This window comes from Perissodus microlepis, chromosome 7, assembly GCF_051167445.1.
Source record: "Perissodus microlepis isolate ML-2025 ecotype Zambia chromosome 7, ASM5116744v1, whole genome shotgun sequence".
NCBI lineage: Eukaryota > Metazoa > Chordata > Actinopteri > Cichliformes > Cichlidae > Perissodus > Perissodus microlepis.
The window spans coordinates 1790241-1814204 of NC_140467.1; the positions used below are offsets into that span (position 1 = coordinate 1790241).

At 41.9% G+C, this 23964-nt stretch overlaps 1 protein-coding gene across 1 annotated transcript in view; it reads left to right on the forward strand.

Moving 5' to 3' along the window:
• The first annotated feature begins 1015 nt into the window (after positions 1 to 1015).
• The window catches only part of cdh13 (cadherin 13, H-cadherin (heart)), a 396226-nt gene continuing 373277 nt past the window's right edge, over positions 1016 to 23964 (forward strand). The window contains exon 1 of the mRNA XM_084932749.1: positions 1016 to 1484. Within this exon, the coding sequence (XP_084788875.1) occupies positions 1440 to 1484 (45 nt within the window). The 5' untranslated portion in view covers positions 1016 to 1439. The remainder of the gene's footprint in view (positions 1485 to 23964) is intronic.

Sequence of the window (23964 nt, forward strand, 5' to 3'; positions counted from 1 at the left end):
AAGAACCAAAGGCAATCTCCCTACACTATATTTGATGTTATTAGGGCTAATCAGCAGCAGGGTTGAATTCTAATGAGCCATCCTCCTCTTTAATAATTGTGCAGTAATTAATTGATTATTCCCACCTGCAAACTCAGAGGTCACAGTCAGTTACACAAAGGCATGACTTTAGCTACTGAGTGCTCCCCCCCCCTCAAGGACACCTGAGCAAGGATCTTGTGTTTTAAAGTAAAAGGCTGGAGATGGAGTGAAGCCTCCCTTCTCTGTGGCTCTCAGCTACAAGCCCTCTTGTTCTATGTGAAAATGTAAATGGGGCTTCTTTCGTTCTTTCTTTTACTTCAAGGACTTCTTCAATTTCAAGCACCATGTTTTTCCAAACGAATGCTTCTCCAACAGGAGGTGTTGTTGTTGGAGACTTTTATCAGGTGTGGGCTTCGTTTTCACACGAATGCTTCCAAGAGGACAAAGAAAGGCTAAAGGGGTTACCCTGGCTTAAGAATAGAACAGAAATGCGCTTTTCAGTGTTTTTAGTTTAGAACATTGAGCTAAAAAAGAAGAAGAAGCTGCATTGAAAGTAACATAAAAAGCAGTGACAATAAATTCGTCACCTACATATGCAAAGGTCGGTTTTTTACATTTATAGTGAACATACAGTAAAAGAAAATTCGAACTCAACTTGGCTGCGGTGCACATGCTGAAAAGAGAACTGCAAAAATTCATTCCCCGCACAAATTAACAATTGATCATTTAGCTAGAAGCAAGGAAACACGCTGACACGAATGCAGCTCTAAAGTAAGCTATTAAAGGCCGAATGAATGATTCATGTTTAAGCAGCAGCGTTCTTTGGTCGCGGCTCGTGTTTCTAGTTTGGGTTTAAAATGTTTCATTACTGAAGTTTTTCTCTCAGGCATCGTCGCAGTGGTGCGGCTTCGTGGGTAATAGAGGCTTCCCGTGCGCCACTGCCACTGATGACAGACACCGTAAATAATCTTGAAAAGAGGGTGAATTACAGACACTATCGGGGCCATAAACCTGTCGCGCGTGAAAACTGAAACGGCGCGATACGCGTCATGTTGATGAATCCTCGAGACCTGCGGCTGCACTTGCCGAAAACTCCACAAACGAACCGGGTGTCGACGCTGACCCGCCACTTGGATCGCGACGAACTCCCCGCCTCATCCCCCACCACTCCCCTCTCCGCCTCCCCCCGTCTCTGTCCTGCTCATAAATCTATTGGTCGTGGTCTCGCCTTCACTATCCAGCACTGTGCTGATCAGACTGCAGTTATATTTGGAGGAAGTTGGCAGCTGGCGGCTCACGGCGAAAGGCTTTCCTCTCTCCGGCGGTTGGACAGTGGAATTATGAACACAGCTCACAGAGTCTCTATCGCCCTGTCTTGAAGCTGTTTGTGTTTCGCACCCAGAGAAATTTTACCGACCATGGAGATTGGAGTCTGCGTTCTCTTGGCTTTTCTCTTCCACCAGGTAAGACAGACGAGATGTGTGCGCGTGTGTGAGGGATTCGGGGACTATTTCGCTGAGACTGGGAGCGATCCGACGCTCTTTTTATTCTGGTCTTCCGCCTGGTCTCACCCGGGCTACCCTTGTGTGTTAATGGCGCAAACATATGTGTTGTCAAGTTTGTCCCGGGTCTGGAAATGGCACACGATACATCACCTGCACAGCCAGGTCCATCCGTGCAAGTTTATTCCCGTTTAGTCCTTCTTGCGCGCGTCTGACTGTCATTTAGGGCTCCGAGTTTGGGGCAGAGGATATCGAGGGTCTGGCAGTGTGCGCGGGGTTCGTTCACTTTAGCAATGCCTTTCACATTTTGTCCAGAGAAAGAGAAAACAGGAGAGAAACTGAAGATGGAAGAAGACTGAAGCAGAGCGCAGGGTGTGTATCCTCTGTCTATGTGCAAATCACGGCACCAGCTCTTGTCTCCAGTCGCATCTATATTCCGCTCAGCCACCAACTTGAGCGTTTCTTTGGGCTTGTGAGGGTGTGAGTGTGTGAGCGAGAAGCACACACAGGAGCATGGAGAAGAGGAGAGGAGGGGGAAAGAGGGAAAGGCAGCGGGGGGTGTCAGAGACACAGAAAGAGGGGCAGTGAACTAACTTGGCCGCTCTGCTGTGTTTTTACTCAAGTCCACTGGTCTCTGCAGACGTGGGCTCCCTTGAGATATTTAATAAAGCCTTAATTCCCACTGTGATAGAGCCACTCGTCCGTTTGATCTGACTTTAATATGAAGAGAGGGAGCGGTAACTCGGAACAGCTGTTAATACCAGTCACGTCTTTAGAGCAGGATTTCAGCACCAAGGATGCCGAACCTTCCTTTTATGTCACTTTCGCCGTATTTTCCCCTGAAGAATCATCCACCTTTGTGAACTCGAGCAAGAACGGATCCAGGTGCACAAACGCCTCTTTCCAGCCTTGATCTCTGACCTTCTCTTGCTGATGCATATTCATACATCCCTCTTGAAGATCATAACAAGTTTCCTTTGAAATAGTCACTGTGTGATGTCAGGCTCTATTCGTGTGGCATGCTGCAAAGGTTTAAGCGACAGCTAATTTTTAAAGCATCCTAGCTGAGACTATTTCTAAACACAGCAACAATGCGAGAGCCCGAAGCGTGCCAGGCAAACAGCTCATTTGGGAAACTGTGCTGTGCTGCTTCTCTCGCTTCTCTCATCCTGTGTGTCTCTTGCTCGCCCTCATCTCAGTATTGAGAGGCAGCAGGCAGCACAGCTCTTGTGGTATTTCTTGTTTGACCCGTGCAGGTTTAGTGCACACTTCCTGCTGTGCATTATATTCCCTTTTAATTGGATAAGCCATTGGTTGATTTCTACATTGTAGTTCAATTTGCTTATCTGCTGAGATTCAGGTTAATAGTGTCTACAGAGAAATTATTTAACTCCCTATTTTATTGATTAGGATCTGGCCTCTCTTGCACGTGTATGCTGCGTCTTATTCACACACATATGTTTTTCATCTTTGTGAGAAGGCGTAGATTCACTTACTCGCCCTGGAAAACATAATGGAGAGTCTTATAAAATGTCTTCAGTACTGAGTAATTTTTAAAATTTGTGTTTCCAAAAACCTTTAAACGTGCTTTGAGCTTTCCTTTAGCCTCTGCAGCTGATGGACAAATATTTATGTTAAAATCTAAATCTTTGTTCTGTGGCTGTCCTGTCATCACTGACAGCTAAGGTATACATGCACTTGGAATTCCCAAAATATAAATCATTCAAGGTGTGAATCCACGCTGACTAATGCAAACCAGTGAAAACAAAAACATATGACAGTGCTGTCGCCTCCAGCGATTTTCTTCCCAGTCTGGCCAAAAACAAACCAAACAGATTTTTATGCAAAATGTGAGTTACACAGTCGTTCTACTTGACTCATCATCCAGATGAATAAATATATATTCACAAACTTCCCTTTCTGCCTTGTAGAACAACACATACTGCAGCGTGTAGGCTCAAACTAGGTTGTTCTTTTTTAGAGATTGTCAGACAGGTGGGAGCCAAACTCATCTCCACAGTAAGCTGCTGCACCCACCCACCACCCCCTCACACAGATATGCAGATATACGCACACATTGCACTAGGAGCCCCCTCTTTGGTAATAAATCCCTGTTTTCCAGATCGAACGCTAAGCAGTCTCTCCCGGTGGAGCAGTGATTCAGAATAGGCGCAGCACAGCTGGGAGGTGCAGGTGCAATGATCCCCACCCATTCCCACTTTGATTTCTCCTCCTTGTCTTCCTCCATCAAATGCCCTCCCCACCCCATCAAACTAGCTGATTAACCAAACTTTATCCACCATTTATTTTCTCAAACTGCCGTGTGCTGTTTTCTCGTCTCTCACCCGTAGATGAAGACGGTTTTACTACAGTTTAAATTCCTGGGTTGGCACCTGGGCACGTCTGCGCGAAGATTTGCTGTCGTGGACGTTTACGGCTGCGGTGACCAACGGACTGTTAACGTTCCTGTTTAAGCTGCCGCCGGCACCGAGAGAGACGGGGAGGAAAGGGGGAGGTCACGGTCCCCAGTAAAAATGTTTAAAGTGTGCAGCTGAAGGCAGCGGCTTGCCATGGTCTCCTGTTACTCATAGATGGGGCTGACCTTCACTGTGACACATACAAACACACACATACACACTGGGAGAGTTGACACACACGCTCGCATTTTATTCTTTTATCTCTTCCGTCTCTCGCAGACACTCAGTTCTGGAGGCGGGTCATTGATCTAGCATGATCAAAAATAGAGGCCACTGCCATTTCTGGTATGCTGGTGCGATTTATTATTCAGGAGCGCAGCAGCAGGTGTGCATCACGTCGCAGTATTGTCATTTCTAGAATGTTTCTGTTTCTAGCTCGAGTCCTTTTTAATCATATACACCACCAGGGTTAGTTTTCAGTTATCGAGGGATTAAATATGCAGTGGCTAGTGAAAGATGCTCAGTCTGCACTACGTGTCGCCTGTGCACTTTAGTGTGCTTTCCTCTTTATGGACTGTACAGATGGAGCCCGTCACGTCCATCACTGGTTACAATCAATTATCCTTTCAAAAGCAGACCTCCAGCTAAGATCTTTTTCCTCACTCAAGGTTTCTTATGTGGAGTGTCTTTTCAGACCTGGCACCCCTCTGCTACTAAGTGCTGTTTCAGTGATGGACTTTTTATGATGGAGTCTAGTTAAAGAACGGAAGGATGACAAGTTACAAAGGCAGGGTGGTTTCTTTCTTTTCATTTCATTCTCCCGTCCGTGGTCTTCGCCCTTCCTCACACTTCCCTGCTCTCTTCTCATTCTTCCCTCATCTCTTCTCACGGCGCCGTCGGGTTTTGTCTCCCGCAGCCGTGCTGCCAAAATAAAGGGTTAGAGTTAAGAAAAATTGCAGAGAAGTTTGCAATCTTAGCAGCCTACAGAGGCAGACAAACAGCCTGAATAAAAGGAGCATGAAATGGTTCAAGTGAAAGCAGTCCAATAGCAATCTAGACTCTGCTGTCTAAATGTACCCTGGTGTTACTGTGGTTCTAACAATCAGCGGGTAAATAGGCTTTCTAGTGTGGGGCTTTGAGGTTTCATTCTCCTTCACATTGTACTTATCTATGCTCTTTCCTGGGTGGAAGCACGCAGCCAAGCGTGGTCTGTGGTGTTAGAGTGCTCTTTGGAGATTTTTTTCAGACTCTGCTGTTATTGACAGAAAACTCTAAAAGCTTCCTGTAAATAAAACACTCACATGTGCCCATACACCTGACCCACAATCGCACAACTCCAAACACACACACACCTGTTCACACTCTTTCCTTGTAATGGGAGACTCCGAGTTTTTATTTATCCGTTTATTCCGTTTGTTCCCTTGAGACTGTGGTCGAGCAACATGCTCTGTAATGGGCTGTAAGGTCAAATGCTATCTTAACTCCAATGAGGAGAGAGTGTGACCTTTGAGGGAAAAACAGTCTTCTTCAATCTTCTTTCCCTCGACGTTGCCACTGCACTCGCCGGAGGAAGGGAGGGGGTTAGAGGAGGTCGAAGCAAGGGAGGATGAAGTGCAGAGATAGCGAGGGTAGTAATTAAAGTAAATATGTCCCCTTAGCGCTCCATTAGAATCTGCCTGCATTTGATATAAGTGGCCTAATTATGCAAAACGCCAGTGGACGCTGTGTAGTGTAATCACGAAATGTGCCAAGTGGGAGAGAAAAAAAGGAAAATGTCGTGTTCTAGGACAGAGGATTAATGGTGCGTTTGGGAGTCAAGCAAAAGACTAACACAAACATACACACATGCACAAAAGGCCTCAGTAACCATGTGTGAAGGACATAGCGGTGCAGTTTAACGCCGTCCCTCCACTTGATCAAGCTTTCATCACAGTTTGTTCTCCCCTGTCAGACAAGCAGATGAACAAGCACAAAGATAAAGTGGCTGACAGACAAAGAGCTACATAGATACCCAGGTCCAGATAACTGATGAGAGCAAAGCAGCCGTGCCCCTGACGGCCACATTCAAAATCTCAAGTGTCAGAGAAAGTGAGATGGTCATGCCACGCCCCCCTCGTCGTCCACTATCAGCTTTAGCAAACTCTGTGCAACACGTTACAGATATTCAGGAGCTATTCACCCGCTCTGTTTGTCTCTTTTCCAAAACATCCAGATATGTCGTTCCGCTTTCTCTCTCTCTCACACACACACACACACACACACACACACACACACACACACACACACACACACACACAAAAGCACAAGCATGGGTCTATGTTTGGCAAGGAGAGCGAGTTTCTTTTTTCAGCATGATTGCGATGACTCCTCTCAAAGTGTGTGAAGCTGCCAGCAGCACAGTGGGTGTATTCATGTAAAAGGCTGGTACAGCGGGGTCCTGTTTCTTCCACAAGAGTAGTTTTACAGATAATAGTAGCAGATGATGATACAGTGAGTTGCATTAGCCTTTGCTGCTGCCATGCACTTTTTATTTAGTTCAACTAAGAGACGCGTTGCAGACCATTCACAAGTCATGTGCAACACGAGGGCACAGGCCATTAAAAAGCTGGCTTTTCATCACTGACTGCGTCGTTAATCACAGCCACAGGGTCAAAGTGGTGATTGAGGTTTGCCAGCTGCACTTGATCTTTTAGGTGAGCTGCTCCCTGCTGATGTTTCCGTAGGTGGAGTTTCCAGCTACAACAGTGTGTCGCGAGTCACCAGTTAGCTAAAATGGTTCACTGTAGTAGATACGAAGGAAGGACACACAAACTCTTGGTGTTCCTGTTTGCATTTTCAAAACAAAAGCAGATTTTAGTTATCTCGCTCCCATATTTGGTTGAAATGATCAAACTAGACGGAGCAGTGGGCAGAAAATTCCCAATCCTAACAGTGATCTGCTGTAACAAGCACCTTGGGGTGGCAACACACCACTAGGTTTCAGGCTGACCTAGTCCCAGTTAGGCTTTACACAGAAATGAGATGAGCACCAGTTCTTGCTTTTAGCAAGATTTTTAGATATATATATATATTTTTAATTAAATTTTAAGGAGGTCTTTAAAAATAGATGAACAGGTGTTCATAAGTATGCGATGCACAGCCTACCATATGCTTACCTTGCACTGTCCCCTATGGATTCGTCTGCTGGCAAAAATGATGCAGATTATTTCCTTGCTGATAATGAGCAGGTTTTTTTTAAAAAAAGCTCACTTAAACTTTGACATGTCTTTTAATATCTGCTTAGATATTATAGCAACATTCGTAATTTGTACAACTGACAACTGCATCTGGACATTCCACCTACGGCAGAGCAGAATTAGCAACATGGTGCAATAGCAGAGAAGGAGAGCTCTGAACTCTCATGTGAACCAGTGTAGAGTTCACAGGGATAAAGAGGTGTTGATTGGCTCATCACCTTTGCATTGCAGTGTGCCTGTACGTGTGTGTGAGATGAGTTAGTGAAGTGGTCCCAGCTTTGACACCGAACATATTTAAACACACAGTCTGGTGATGCAGTAATAAAACAGAACTGATTGATTTGTGTTGGTCCTTATTCATTATAATATTTTTCATGACGTTATCATCGGTGAGGCTCTCCCTGGCTGTGTCCTGTACAGTCATACTTCTCCTGGTTGCCTGGATGATGAATCCAGTTAGAGGACAGTGTCTGTGCAAAAGTAAATAAACAGACACGTGAATAAATATCTGTGCACACGTAAAGAGATCACCTTGAGAGTGCAATGAGACGAGCTTGGTCTCGTTGACTTTTTACTGTTTTATCTGCTCTGATTGTCTCAAATGTAATTCGACTCTATGCAGACACATTTTAAAAGAGTAATTTTTGTGTTGATTTGATCAAAGTAGCCAAAAAGGCTGTACATGGTGTTAAAGCTGGATAATAGTACAGGATGTATTATCACCTTGACTTTAACATTGTTCTTAAAGCAGCAGTGGAGACTGACTCTCGAATGCTCCACTTGGAGCACGATGAGATTGTTTGAAGGCATCAGCCCTACTTTTTCATTCTCTCCCAACACTACTCTGGGGTTTTTCACTTCGTTCTGTGTTCAGCAAAGGTCTTTGAAGTAATCAAATCCCTCTCTGCTGTTAAACGGAAATGATAGCTAAGAAGGTTTTCTTGACTTTTACGAGAAATCACTGCAGCTTATTCGCTTTATCCTTTTTTTGGCTTTGCTGCGAACAAAAATAGGTAGATTTTTTTGGTTCATCATCCCACTTGCACCTATGCTGCTCCCCATTTTTCTGTTCTGAAAATATCTCTAGTCTCCTTTTCACTTGGTAGGTAGACACCAGGATGGTTTTTGCATCGTCTGTTGGCCCTCACGCTGTTTTATCCCTAACTCAGTGATTCAGGAGGCATCAGGTGGGTCTGACGCATGCAGTACCACCCCTGCTGCCTAGATGGCAACAAAATGCCAGATATCCTTCGAACAAACGTCAGGGGTAATTGCCACTTAGATCCACTTAGTGTTTAAACTGCAGGTGTGACTGTGTAGGTGTGTACATTTGTTTTCCTATAGATGGATGCTGGTATGGTAAGAGTGCTTTTTGCAAAGGTAGAGAGGCCATTTAAACCCCTGAACTTGCCTGTCAAGAAAAAGACAGGGATTCGAGGACTCATTTGAAGTGAGCACACAAAGCACTATATTGGTGCCTACGCAGGCAGGTCGCTTCAAGGCAATTAGAATAGCTCTTCCCACTTATTGCTTTTGATGTCAGCATGTGGGGGAACGAGAGAAAGCCAACTTTTGCCTGCCACTGACAGAGGGGGCTGCCACCTCAGTTGAATTCCTTTAGACACAATTAATGTCGCGCTCTATTCACAGGTTTATCTCATATTAATGCAGGCAGGTCCAAGGCTTTGAGCTTACAAATGAATTAAATGATGGGGCAAAAAGAATCGAGTGGAAAGAAAAGGAAAGAGGAGTGCCAGTGGACTGGTAACAACCCTGTTCGTCACAACATTAGGTTCTGGTTTTATTATATTTTGAAGATATGTGATCTCCCTTTAAGGTTTGTCCTTGTGATCTATCAAAATTCAAAGTTTGCACAATATGTAGGCCAGGAAATGCTGCAAGCTGCTCTATGTGACACTTTCAGTGCACTGCAGATTTACATGTTCACAAAGCTTTCTTCATCTCAAAGGATTCTCAGTTCATAAGGTCCTTTTTAACACGATGCCGTAGCAATCAAAAACCTAAAACTTTACTCTAGCGTGAACCTTCTTTCCTTGTACTGATGCTAGAATCAGTGTTCCCACTACTTCCTGATCTATCACCCTAATTTTGAAGCGATTATTTGCTTTAGTGATACTTATCGCCCATGTTTTATGATCTGAAGAGACTCTTTCAAGGTGATCTCAGACCACCTCAGCCAGTTCTTATTTGGGGAGATCCATGCAGGAGTTTGTCTTCCAGACCCAAAGTAATTAAAACATAGAGTTTAGGGCACGGAGCGATCCATCTGCATAAGTGCATAGATAGCTATTCGCAAGTACACTTAAGGGCTTTTGGTGTTGTCGGCTGTGCTGTGATCCTCATGGGATGGCTGAGGCAGCAGTAATGAAGGTAACTGTGGCTTTGGCTGCGGTCTGGTGAGGCGAGTGCAGAGATTTCCATCCAGATACCGTTTCCACCTCTTCACACTCACGCTGTAACTAATTCAAACAACTGCAAACTGCACGCTTGTCATTAAAGCTGATTGTTTTTCACCACAGGGAAGGATTACAGTTTTGAGATCCAAAGTTTTCACCTGACAACATCGATATGACGCGGGGTTGGCTGCCGCCCCTTTCATTACCTCAGCTTCACCCCTCTTATCAACTATAGGGGAGATGCAGTGTGTGCTATAGGCTTTCTGCCACGAGCGAGCTGACTGGATTTGATTTTCATTAGGATTGCATGTCTTCACTGTCACATCCTCTCCCCACCTCGTACGCTTTACTGGACACAATTTTCCGCTGCGGTGGCCCTTGTAGTGACGGCTTGGTTTTTCACGCCGCAGTAGAGTCACACCAGGTGGTCGGTTATCAGCGCATTTACTATTACAGTCCCCCCTGTGGTTGACCTGCTCAGAAAGGGCTTTTCTACCTTTCCTAGACTCCCACTAGGAGACATGCTCTGCTGAGGCACTGGGACAAGCTACCTGCAGAATTATAGAACCTGGAGGAAGCTGTCACAAGTCAAACAAAGCTCTGCATAGAGCAGGATTGGGCGAGCATATACTAATGCACACGCACACAGTTGACAGACATTTGAAGGCTGTTAAAGCTGAGACAAGCTCATGTTCCTGCTCCACAGAGGGACTGGCAGATCGATTGGGGATAATTATTTCTAATGGAGCCACAGTAGGGAGGAGAGTGTCCTTTTCAGCGAAGCTAGAATGTGTCCACACATGGCAACTGGAGTATTTTTTTTATTTGTGTTTTTGAGAGATAAGAAACATGGTTGTTGTTAAAACTCGCTGTTCTATCTGATACTGTAGGAAACATCACATTTTAAAGTAACGTCGAAATCCTAAAAACAAGAAATGACAGATGCACATTTGTTTAAATAAAATAATAATATTATGCATTAAAATCCAAACCTATAATAATTATGTAGCAAAATTTAGGAAGATCGCTCTATACTTGAACCCCAACATAGCATTGCAAATTTGGCCACACCTAAAGTTTTTCTGATTTCTCAAATTGATTCATTTATTTATTTTTCAGCCCTGTGAAGCCGTTAGCCTCATATTCCTAAAGAGAATCAAAAGTTACTAAAATTACAGTGAAAACATCTCGATTTAGATGGTGAGACAGAGAACAGACTGCACCTGACCATTAAACAGTTTATCAATTAATTCTGTGCCTCTGAAAATGGCAACAATGTAAACGTTATATGTAATTCCAATTTCAAAGTAACCTACCCCGTGTGCTTACAGCAATAACTGAAGTATATTCTCTGAAAAACAATCTCAACATTTTCGGTGGAGTTAAACAGGAATCATTCAGCGCAATTTCAGAGACAGATTTCAAAGTTTAAAGTTTTAACTCAAAAATTTGAATTCTCAGTATACACATACAAGTTTGTCTATATTGTATTGTTTATAGTTTTGGACAGAGATCATGATTTATCTCAGTTTAGATTCCCGTTTTTACTAGGGGTGCAACGATACACAAAACTCACGGTTCGGTTCGATACTTTGGTGTCACGGTTCGATATTTTTTCGATACAAAAAAATGTTCATACCTTTTTAATTTGTCAGTTATTAAAATTATAAATATATATTTTAACTCAAAAGTACAGTTTTTAAATTTAATGTTGCTGAAACAACAAAGTAATAAAAAAAATAAATCTATCTGATCGAGACATCACTCATCTTTGGAAAAGAGAGTTTATTACAGAGAAACGTCTCTTTCCAAAATAAAAGCTATACTATACGCTTCTTCTGGGCTATATTCTCAGCAGCATATTAAACATATCAGGTCCCCATAAGGAGAATCCTGTGCTAACGGCTGTCTAAATGACTCGGGTAAAGTTTGTAGCATGCGTGCTTGTTGTTGTTGTCTGCTTCCACTTGTCTTTGCACTAGGATGATGTCGGAGTAAATGTGCAGTCATATTCGTTGTGTTCCCACTAGTGCTGTCAGCGTTAATCTGAAATGACGTTAACGCCACAACACGGCAAATCTCCGTTAACGAGCTACCGCGGATCGCCCCGTGCGTGGGGCTGGATGGCCAACACGTTAACGAGCTAACTGTGCTAACGCACTAGTTCCCACTAATGTAATTGAGCATTGCGTGGCACATCTGACACACTGTTTTACTTTTGTCTATGACGCTCTTACTTTCAGGGTCATACGTCACATGAAGACCAAAATAGTTCCAAAGGCCAGATCTGAATGAGGGTGGGGGAGGTTCAATTTGCCGTGTTGCAACGAGCTTAGCTTCTGTCTCGCTAGCTTGCCCTGCGCTCAGTGAATCTGCGTTCGACTACTCCGCCTAGGCTGCACTGTCGAGCGCAGATCCACTGAGCGCTCAACACAGACAGCATCGTCAGAAGGAAAGTTGATAAAATAAATTAAAATTTTGTATTGTTCATACATATGCGTACCGAACCGAAAGCACTGTATCGAACGGTTCAATATCGATACGAGTATCGTTGCACCCCTAGTTTTTACATACACCTGTTGGTCTGTTCATTAACACATACGTGTAGTCAGCCAATAACATGGCATCATTTGGGCATGTAGACGTGGTTAAGATGACCTGCGGTTCAAGAGCTTCACAATGAGGAAAAAGTTATTTAAGTAACTTTGAACATGACATAGTTGTTGGTGCCAGGTGGGTCTGAGTATTGCAGAAACTGCTGATCTACTGGGATTTTCCCACATAACAGTCTCGAGGGCTTCTAGAGAGTTCTCTAAAAGTAAAAATATACAGTGAGGATTGAAATACCTTGTTTGATATCAGAGCTCAGAGTTGAATGGCTGTTTTAGCTGATAGGAGGGCAGCGGTATCTCAGATAACGAATTACTACAACCAAGAAATGCACAAGCACATTCCTGAACACACAACATGTCAAAACTTGAAGAAGACCACACGACGTGGCACGCCTCGACTTCCATGGGCTCACCAATATTAGGCGACGTTTGTCATCGTTTAAATGCCGCAGCCTACCTCAGTTTGCTGACCATGACCTCTCTTATATGACCACAGTGTACCCATCTGCTAATGGCTACTTTCAGCTGAATAAACCATCTAAAAAACAGATTTCTTTACCAGTTTGAGATGATCATGACAACATGATAATGAGCTCCACAGTCAGAGTGCGTCTGGGATGTGGTGCAATAGGAGATCACGGATGTACGACTGACAAATCTGCATTAACTGTGTGAGGCTGTCAAGTCAGTGTGGCCTGAAATCTCAGAGGGAAGGTTTTAGTTTATTTTATAATTTGAATACAAGTTTTTTTTTCCAGTGTTGTATTATGTGAGATTTATTTTTGTATCAGTGATCAGATTGTTTATACAATTTGACCTAATTTGGATGAAAATAGATTCAAACAAATGCCTGGATTTGACTTGTAAATTGGCTTGAATTAACATAGCACTGTTTGATGATATTCTTCTGCATAGTCTTGCTCACTGACAGAAACATGTACATAACACATATAAAGATGTTGTTCAGTGAGAGACACATTTACTGCAGTATACAACAAATTGATCATTTTGGTTGACTGTGCTATAGTGCCTCCAGTATTTAAACTTTTCTAAGTTCAGTTCAGCTTTATTTCAGTTTTTTTTTATTGGCCCTAAATCACAATAACAGTCCCATCAAGGAGAAGGAGAAGAAAAACCACAACAATGAGCATGCACTTGGTGGCAGTGGGAAGAAACCTCCTACAGGACCAGGCTCAGGGAGAGGCAGCCATCCGCAACGATCTTTTTTAGGGTGAAGGGAGCGAGACAGGACGGTCAGCGTATAATGGGAAACCCTCAGCAGCCCAGGTCTATTGCAACAAAATTAAGGGAGGATTCACGGTCACCTGATCCAGCCCTAATTATTAGTTTTATTGACAAAGACAGTTTTAAGCCTAATCTTAAAAGTAGAGAGGCTGCGTGTCTCCTGAATCCAAACTGGGAGCTGGTTCCACAGAAGAGGGGCCTGAAAGCCTCCCATTTCTACTTTCAACTACCTTAGAAACCACAGACAAGCCAGCAGTATGAGAGAAAAGTGCTCTGTCGGAGTGATATGGTACTATGAGGGCTTTAAGATAAGATGGGACCTGATTATTCAAGATCTTCTATGTGAGAAGGATATTAAATTTGATATGGATTTAAAAAGGAGCCAATGAATAGAAGTCAATATGCTTAGTCTTTCCAGTCTCTGTCAGGACTCTCGCTGCAGCATTTTGGATCAACTGAAGGCTTTTCAAAGAGTTTGTAGGAGAATCTAATAACACTGAATAATAATATTCCAGCCTGGAAGTAATAAATGCATAAACTAGTTGTCCAGCATCACCCTGAATCAGGATGTTTCTAATTTCAGAGATAATGTACAACTTCGAGAAGCAGTCCTACATATATGCTTAATATGCACACTGAAGGACATCTCCAAGGTTCCTCACAGTGTTACTGGAGGTCATCCAGACCAAGTATCTGCTTAGACAGCACATTTCTAAGATTTTTAGGGGTTCGGTTTTATCTGAATTTAGGTGGAAATTAGAGATCATCCAGGTCTTTATGTCTTCAAGACACTCATGTAGTTTAAGTAGTTGCTGTGTTGGTGAAGTTACTTGAAAACAGTAATTACTTATTAATTAGTAATTAGTTACTTTTAAAAAACATGATACACAACCTGAATAGGTAATAAAGCAGTAGACCTTTCAGCCCAATTCTATTTTTTCCTGCATAATCCATCATATAAAATTGAATCAAATGAAAAAGTCTCCAAGCACACCATTGTTGTTCTTGTGACATTACCAATAAGTTTGATGTGTCACATGACCCTCTTCCTATTGAAAAAGCAAAAGTTGTATCCAAGATGGCCGACTTCTAAATGGCCACCATGGTCACCACCCATCTTGAGGAGTTTGCCCCCTCACATATACTAATGTGCCACAAACAGGACTTTAATATCACCAACCATTCCCATGTTATTACGGTGTATCCATATAAATGGCCCACCCTGTAGTATTATTATTATTATTTTGGGAAGGTTGGATTTTCTTCTCTTAAAAATATCTATAAGTTTAATATTAAGTGATTAACAAAAGCTGAAATATTAATAGCAACCTTGGAGATTTGGTAGAGTTGCTTGTGATCTTGATTAGCATTATTCTCTGGTTCTCAGTGTTTTTACCGAAGGCTAATGAAAACCTGTAAGTAGAATTATATTTACCTTAGTGTCTCAGTCCTCTCGCCTTTTCCACGATGTGCAAGAAAAAGACACAGACTTCTCCAAAAAATCTCCCACTTGACAGATATATGTTGGAAGGCAGCAGTGACCACCAGCCACTTACTGTAGTCAGCAGGAGGGAAAGAGGAGCATTGTTGTTCAGTCCAAGCAGGCTACATTTTGAGCTTTTAATTTGGACGTCAGCTATCAGTGAAATGAAGCAGCTGCAATTGAGAAACAGAGAAGACTCGAATGCTATCGACAGAAAATCATTTCTGATTCTTTAACTGAAACACTCGACATTCACCTTTTCACTCCAATACGTGCTCATCAGAAACTATCCAACAAAACAAATCAATTCTAACATGTCTTTGATTTTGTATAACCGTGCAGCTCGTAGACAGAGGTGTTGGCCATCACAATCATATTTATTGCTCATAATTACAACATTTTATTTCTAAACAATCAATCAAACACATTCCAGAAACCAAATGCACATGTCAAGTATTTGACTCCACCACAGGTGCTCCTTGATAACTCTCAACATCAAAAGCTCAGACAATTTATTCTCTCTCGCCGTCTGAATGTGAAGAGGCATTAGCACTTTGCTTTGGCGGTGGGTGGGTGGACTCTCCTCCTGCTGCTGCGTGCTCAACTTGGAAAGTAACTCGACTTAACTAAGAAGTGGTAATAAGTGTGTGGGAGAGCAGACATTAACATGCAGTTGCCAAATTGAGACACTATATCGTATTTTATTTTATTTTCTGTGATGTGCTGACCAAAAGTAATTGGCTACAAACTACAGAATGAACACTTTCATGTTACAATGCAGGCTGATGCTGGCAATGGCCTCCGAAGCATGCATACCAGTTTTCTGTTCCACCCCGAAACACTACATCTTTGATTTATGCCCCATTGTACGTGTCTTTGTTAGACTCTGGATCCATCATGATTTTAATTGCCCTCACAGAGGCCTAAGGGCATCTGTAGGACTTTGTATCACATGCATGTGGGTCACACACGAAATCCTTTCTTTTTCCCATCAGAGGAAAAAACCCAACAAAACTTATTCCACATTTGTTTGACACAGATGATTTTGTTAAGAGTTGTAGACTACATTCACATGTGTACACGTTTGGATGTAGGATGTGCTGATAAGTGCCTCTGGACGAGTGTTTCCCTGTGTGGTGTTCTAGGAACTGGCAGTTGGAGTGGACACTGTGGGACACAGAGACACTTGTTTTATTTCTTTTACACATCAGGTAGATTCAAGCATTTGACGCCACACCAGAAGCAAGACGAAGAAATTGGTTGAACAGCTAGAATAGGGTAACTTTTTCTGGAGCAGTGAAGAATACAGATATTTACAGACTCATCACCATCAACTTGTTTCATTCATTATTGTTCTCACTGTGGTAGATGTTACTACTCTATATCACTCTTTGTGTTACTCTGTATCTCACAGAAAACACTCTCGAGGTACAGCCTCTTAATTTCACTGCCAGTTCAGCTGAATGTTATTTATATAGCATCAAACTACAACACGAGTCACCTCAAGGCACTTTATATTGTAAGGTAAAGACCCAACAGGGCTGGGTATCGACACTGATTTCTAGAATCGATTCGATCCACGATTCGATTCGAATTGGGGAAATTTTGCCTCAGACAGTGAGAAATATTATAATTCTGATCACTTATCAGTACATATCTATATTTTCCTTTCTATAAAAAGAAAGCTGACACTTGTGAGACTTTATCAAAGGTGTGAGCGTCACAGCAGATTCCTTTGTGTCAAAGTAACTGAGGATAAAACAGAAAAACATGAAGTCGGTTTTCCTGGTCTGGGTTTTTATAGCAGATGACCCTGTATGCAGCTCCTCTGCAGTGTTACCTTCATCTTCCTACTCGGAAGGCAGAATTTCCGAGTTCCGAGTACAATCGAAAGCACCACGACTGCAGTTTTCGTGTTGGATATAAGAATCGCACATGACGCTGTGACGTAGGCTAGAATCATGGCGGCGGTCAACGACGGTCCAGGCGTGGGATTTCTCTCTTGGAAATATGCACATTATATTTTCCTTTCTATTGGTAGGTGGCACAGTGCACTTGTGGCCAGTAAGCAAGCTAGAAGACTGGCAATCTGGCTGTTTATCCAGTTATGGAAGCAACACAATATTAAAAACACAATTCTGAGTAAAACCAAAGTTACTTGCCCTAGTAACTAGTTACTTTGAAAGTAATGAGTAACTTGAAGTAACTGAGTTACTTTTGATAGAAGTAACTAGTAATGTAACTAAGTTACTAATTTAAAGTAACTTACCCAAACCAACTTATCCAAAACTGTGGAACGAGCTTCCTTTAGAGATTAGACAGGCCAGTTCTTTATCTGTTTTTAAGTCACTCTTGAAAACCCACCTCTTCACCCTGGCCTTTGACACCACGTGAGATGTTGGTTTTTATTTTTATTTTTATTTCAGTTGTTTTGAGGTGATTCGATGCTGTTTTATCTTGTTTTTGTTTTAATATAGGGCTGTTTTAATTTTATGTGTTTTATTTATTTATTTTGCTGCTTTCTGTTATTCTATTGTTTTAACTTATTTTCTGTACAGCACTTTGTTCCTGTGCTGGGTATTTTAAAGTGCTTTATAAATAAAATTGGATTGGATTGGATTGGATACCCAACACTGGTAATAAGTAGGGGTGGAGTTTGATTATCGATTTAGAGAGAGCTCTACATGAAGTGTGATTTTTATCGTGGTGGAAGCAAAACAGCAAAAGTCAGAGGAAATCGCCCGCCGATGCTTTAAAATCAGCGAGCTGTCGGCTTTCAGCCCCGACGGCACGTACGCGGACACGCCGTCGGGTGAGAAAGGCGACAGCTCGCTGATTCGGGTGCGTTGGGTTTCGTGTACCTGCTCTCATTTACTGTTTTAGCTGTTTGGTGGTTGTAGAAATTTTGCGAGGTTTAACCTGAGATTCTGGCATTTTGGGCAAAAATTTATTTATATTTAAAAATCGATTCAGGATTTTAATGAACCAATATCACGTTATCCAAGCTAGAATCGATTTTAATCGAAAGATCGATAATCAAAACCCACCCCTACAACAATCAGCCTTTATGAGCCAGGACTTGGTGACAGTGGGAAAGAAAAGCTCAGTTTAAACAGGAAGAAACCTCTGGAAGGGTCAGGCTCAGGGGGGGGCGGCCATCAAATGGTTGGGGTTGAGATGGGACGGAGATATCAGTTAAAGATCATGTTTAAGCTCTGATCGTCTCTGACTTTGGGCTTTATATTATCAATACTTACTGGGAAAACACTTACTTTTGGCCACCTTTCACCAGTTCTCTAAAAAATGTTGCATCTGTTGTTGCTCCAGATTTCTTTGCCTGGTCTTTTCTCATATTCTCTTATTATTTTTCTCTGGTTACAAAATTTTTTCCCATCTGTGCAAAAAACACAAGAAATAAAAATAAACACAATTGAGCTGCTTTACATTCATCACACAAAATTACCCATCTGTCCAGCTTCTTTATCCTTAATGTGGTTAAAGATGCAAAGTGGAAAAGACAGATAAAGAGCGGAGCTGAGAGAAGGAGACTTAGAGAGACTAGAGAGTGCAGGTAATGATGGTGGATGGTAAGGCGAGGCAGGTGGTGAATGCCGAGAAAGGTTTGAAGTAAAAAAAAAAGATATAGAGGAATTATGGAAGACGGAGCCTGTTTGGCAGCGTTCATGTGTGGACTGTGGGTGGACGGGGTCGCTGAGTTGTGGCTTTGAAATGGGTCCTGACAGAGTCATTTCTCACGTGGAGATTTACCCAGGCTTTTTCCAGAAGTGGGAGGACGAGACTGAACGACCCTTTCCACTTGTCATGAATATTTATTTGGTGAGAGTGTTCACAGGCTGCTGCATAGAATGACAAATCGTAGTCTCCAAAGCAACTACCTATATTCTGTCCTGTTTATTCCTCAGCTCGTTCCACCTGTGACTGTTTCTCGTCTAATCAAATCATATTTTTTACTCTCTTGTTTGTGTCTGGAGCATTTGGACAACACTCACTCATAACCAAACAACCCGAAGAACCAAGACTTGCTGTGAGGGTCTAGAAATCACACAAAATCAATCACACGCATGACTGAATGATTGGCGTGTTGGTATTGTTTCCATACACAGAGTCCAAATACATTTGACTTTATTGAGACATCTTTGCTGTAAAATGTTTGCATGACAAATGTATTAAAGGAGATATCATATTTCAGTAGAATTAAAAAAACACGAAGATGAGAGCCGAGTGATGGATTTTGGGGGGAAGAAAATGAAAACTGTTTAAAGCTAGAAAAATGAAAAGGATGTAAAGCAATTTTCAATTTCATGCACATCGACACACCAACATATGAGTCACTGTACAGGAGACAGTATCCGGTCGTTAAGTGTGACGTCACTAGCCGTGTCTGGACCTAAACTCCGCTGCAGGTCCATATATCAAACGATCACTATGGCATTACTGAGAGTTGAAAAACTGTCTAAAGTCTTTCATCTTTAATAAAATGATCAGCGGTCTGCTCTACCAGGTTTAACAATTGAGTTTAACATCCAGGCATCCATGAAAACGGAATTTATGACATTTAACGGAGTTAGAAGTTAGCAGGAAGTTAGCTCGCTAGCTTCTATCTAAATACAATATAGCATGTCCTGACTGCGGGGTTTTGGAAACAAATTAAAACGTACAGCTCTGTTATCACTTCCAACATGAATGAAGACAGAAAACTAAACAGCAGTGACGTTTGTAGGGTTACTGACGTTTGGCTAGCTGGTATATAATGATGTGCTACGTGACCGCTAGCGACACAGCTATGTTAGCATAATATAAACAAGCTAACTTTTTTTCCACTCGATAAAAGTTAACGTGAGTGTTCTCGGTGGTCAGGAACAAATGTAATCGCATGGCAGGATGCTGTAAAAGGACCAAACTTCAGCCAGGAGAACAACTGAGATAATCCATCCACAATACGAGGTTAGTCATTCATATACTGCTGCATGGGCTGGGCTGTAGTTACATCCTAAGGTTTTAAAAACTGAGCTTAAATAAACGATTAGCGGTAATAAAAGCCGAGGGAGGTCAACAGTGATCACTGACTGTTTTAGGAGCTTTTTGAGATTAAATAGAAGAAAATACAAAACATTAAACATGTTAACAACACAAAAGCCATATTAAACGCAGACTACTTTAGGCCCGGAAGCAGGATTCGTCACGTCATCACTTAACGACCAGATAGCACAAACTGCTCTGCTACATGGACACATGTATAAGATATATACATGCACACAGTCAGATGCTTTAAATATGTCTGTTCTCTTTATTAATGTACTTTTTCATTCATAAACTTCAATTTTGCCTATCTCGTCTCTTCTCTAACTACGTGTTGATTATGTCTGTTTAATGTTTGGTGTATGATAGAAAACCATGAATTGATTTGCAACATTAAACTTTCAGGCCATAAAACTAAGTGTCAAATTAATCCTTTGCATGTCTTTTATCCACTTACCCGAAATGACAGGAAGTGGCCCTTTTTTATGATTTCGATTGATTCCAATGGTTTGTGTAGTTTCTGCTTCAAGTCAATGTTTTACTTTTATATCTTTTCATATCTGCACAGACTAACAGGGATCCTCGATTTCCCAGCAACCCTCCATTACCCAATATGGGAGAGCTCCCATAGCACGACATGAAATGGCCTTGTTTACAGAGCCAGACTTGTCCTTTATGGCTTCATACGGGCAAGCATAAACCTCTAAATGCCAGAATCGAAATCTCCCGCACACAACGTCGGTGTACGAATGTGGCTCTCGTGCAGGATTTCAAACATTTTCCTTGATCATTATCACAGTCTCAGCCGTGCTCTCATAGAAGCCATTGTGTTCTCTCAACAGCCCTTTTATTATCATATTACAGCTATGACTGCAGAGATTTGGAAGAAGATTTGGATTCAGGCGAGATCATCTGTCTGCATGCAGGCGTTAGCCAGGGCACTGCAAGCTGACTGAACACGGCACAGTTGAAAAGTTGAGACTGACCTCATTATTTTGATGCCTTCTTCGGCTCTGATTTTTATACGGTCATTTTTAACGTCAATCTTTGGTATCAATTGTTTTTACTTGCATGTACTTTATGCAGACCAATGATAGTTGCAGCTTGATAAAAAACAGATTGATGATGTTTTGCACAAGGAAATAGCTGCTTAAAGAATAATATGTCTGCTGAATCAGAACCACCAGCCGGAATCTTCCACTTATTATGACATTTGATAGTTTTATCAATACACTTAGAGGAACTAATGCTCCATCGCCTGCATTTCCTGCACACGAGCTACCTGATTTCTTGGCCTACAAGAGACAGGAAGAGGAAAATGGATTTGGAAGACAGACCCCCGGATGGTGTTTTTCCCCCTTAGGCTGAGTGCTAAACAATGGTGACAACAGCAAGTTTTCAATAACTTTAAAGCAGAAGAGAGAAATAACAAATAAAGTGCAGGCTTGTTTTCCATGATTTAATTTTCACTTCGTTGTATTACAGGCAGGGTAAATAAGGAAGGATATGAAAAGTGACAAACAATAAATGGCCGTGCGTATGTGTTGTTGCAGGCGTGGGCGGGCTTCTATTTCTCATTTTTTGGTTGGCTAGTGCTCAGGGATTTTACACGTAGCTATATGTGCGCTATTATGGTGAGTGGTGAGTGTGGAGAGAGAATGGTCTGAGGCAATCTTTTTTTATCCTGCTGAATCTCTCTCTGGGTGGAGAGATTGGGCTTTGTACTTGTGATTGGAGGGAATTAAGGCCTGCCTTTGGTCGCTGGCAATAGCAGACAACTGGGGAACAGGTTGAGTCTGGTGTGTGTGTGTGTGTGTGTGTGTGTGTGTGTGTGTGTGTGTGTGTGTGTGTGTGTGTAGGTGTGTGCAGCAGGAGAAAGAGGGAGAGATTAAGTGCTACCATCAAACATCATTCAGGAGCTTTTCCAGGGCACCTTTTCTCTCACCATGGCTCTTTATGCACAGAGTGCTCACTGCTAGAAACAACATCTACTTTAAACTGTATCTATTTTTCTCACTAAATACTGTGTAACCTTTGCCCTCGTGTTCTTTTACGTTCCCTTAATACAATTTGAAAAAACTTTATCAGCTAATGAAGGTTTTAGCAATGCAGAGTAACATACTTGTTGTCATCGGACTGAAGTGTGACGCTAACAGAAAAGTGCCCAGAAACCGCAGTTGAAGTGGCTCCTGAAGTGAGTCAATCCCTGTCGGCCCACTTTACTCTACACTGAAGCTATAACTTCTTTAACTGTGCAATGTAGAGTTACATGAACTTAAAGATCAATTTTATATTTGGTTACAGGACCGAATATTTACTGGAGTCGACCACTGTCACTGATCGTTGTTCTGCTGTGAACAACTAGAATCTGATCAGAAAATCGTCGTGTTCTAAGAATGATATTCTCACGTGTTGAAGGAGACACAGCCAGACTTTGACTATCCGATCGTTCAGTCTGACGTCACTGGCCGTGTCTGGGCCTAAACTCTGCTGCAGGTCCATATATCAAATGATCACTGTGGCATTACTGAGAGTTAAAACACTGTCTTAAGTCTTTCATCTTTAATAAAATGATCAGCGTTCTGCTCTACCAGGTGTAACAACTGAGTTTAACATCCAGGCATCCATGAAAACGGAATTTATGACATTTAACGGAGTTAGAAGTTAGCAGGAAGTTAGCTCGCTAGCTTCCATCTAAATACAATATAGCATGTCCTGACTGCGGGGTTTTGGAAACAAATTAAAACGTACAGCTCTGTTATCACTTCCAACATAAATGAAGACAGAAAACTAAACAGCAGTGACGTTTGTAGGGTTACTGACGTTTGGCTAGCTGGTATATAATGATGTGCTACGTGACCGCTAGCGACACAGCTATGTTAGCATAATATAAACAAGCTAACTTTTTTTCCACTCGATAAAAGTTAACGTGAGTGTTCTCGGTGGTCAGGAACAAATGTTATCGCATGGCAGGATGCTGTAAAAGGACCAAACTTCAGCCAGGAGAACAACTGAGATAATCCATCCACAATACGAGGTTAGTCATTCATATACTGCTGCATGGGCTGGGCTGTAGTTACATCCTAAGGTTTTAAAAACTGAGCTTAAATAAATGATTAGCGGTAATAAAAGCCGAGGGAGGTCAACAGTGATCACTGACTGTTTTAGGAGCTTTTTGAGATTAAATAGAAGAAAATACAAAACATTAAACATGTTAACAACACAAAAGCCATATTAAACGCAGACTACTTTAGGCCCGGAAGTAGGATTTGTCACGTCATCACTTAATAATCGGATAGAGTTTGTGTGCATAACAACTGTAGCTGCCTCCACCAGTGTGTGAATGTGAGAGTGAATGAATAGTGGAATTGTACAGCGCTTTGAGGGCCCCGAAAAGCGCTATATAAATGCAATCCATTATTATTATTATTATTATTATTATTATAACTTAAAGAGTAGCCCACTAGTGGGAATTTTAGGGTTAACAATGATAAAATTTTGATATTTTAATTTTAAGTCATTGCATATTTTTCACAATATAATACAAATGAAATTGCATTTTGGACTGTTCGTCAGACAAAGCAGACGATTGAGGGCGTCCTCGTGGACCGTGGGAACTTTGGAGGACATGGTTGAAAATGTACCATTTTGTAGACAAAATAATCGATAATAATCAATCGACTCTTGCTTGAACTGAAGCGATAAAACAAAAACAAGTAGCATATGTGAAATGCGAGGCAGTATCTCTTATAGCTCTTACCCAGGTCTTTCCAGGCCACGATACAGCAACAACATATAACCTGTCAAATCTAATGATTTTTTTCATTAGAAATATATGGAGAAGGAAAGACAGACTTTTTTATTTATTATTAGTCTGTTTGGAAGGCGAGAGATTATAGTTGCGGTGTCTTTTGATAGCCCATCCAGCTTATCCCTTGATATTGTTCCCTGCGCTCCACGTTTTATCACAACAACAGGGGTTGTCTGATAA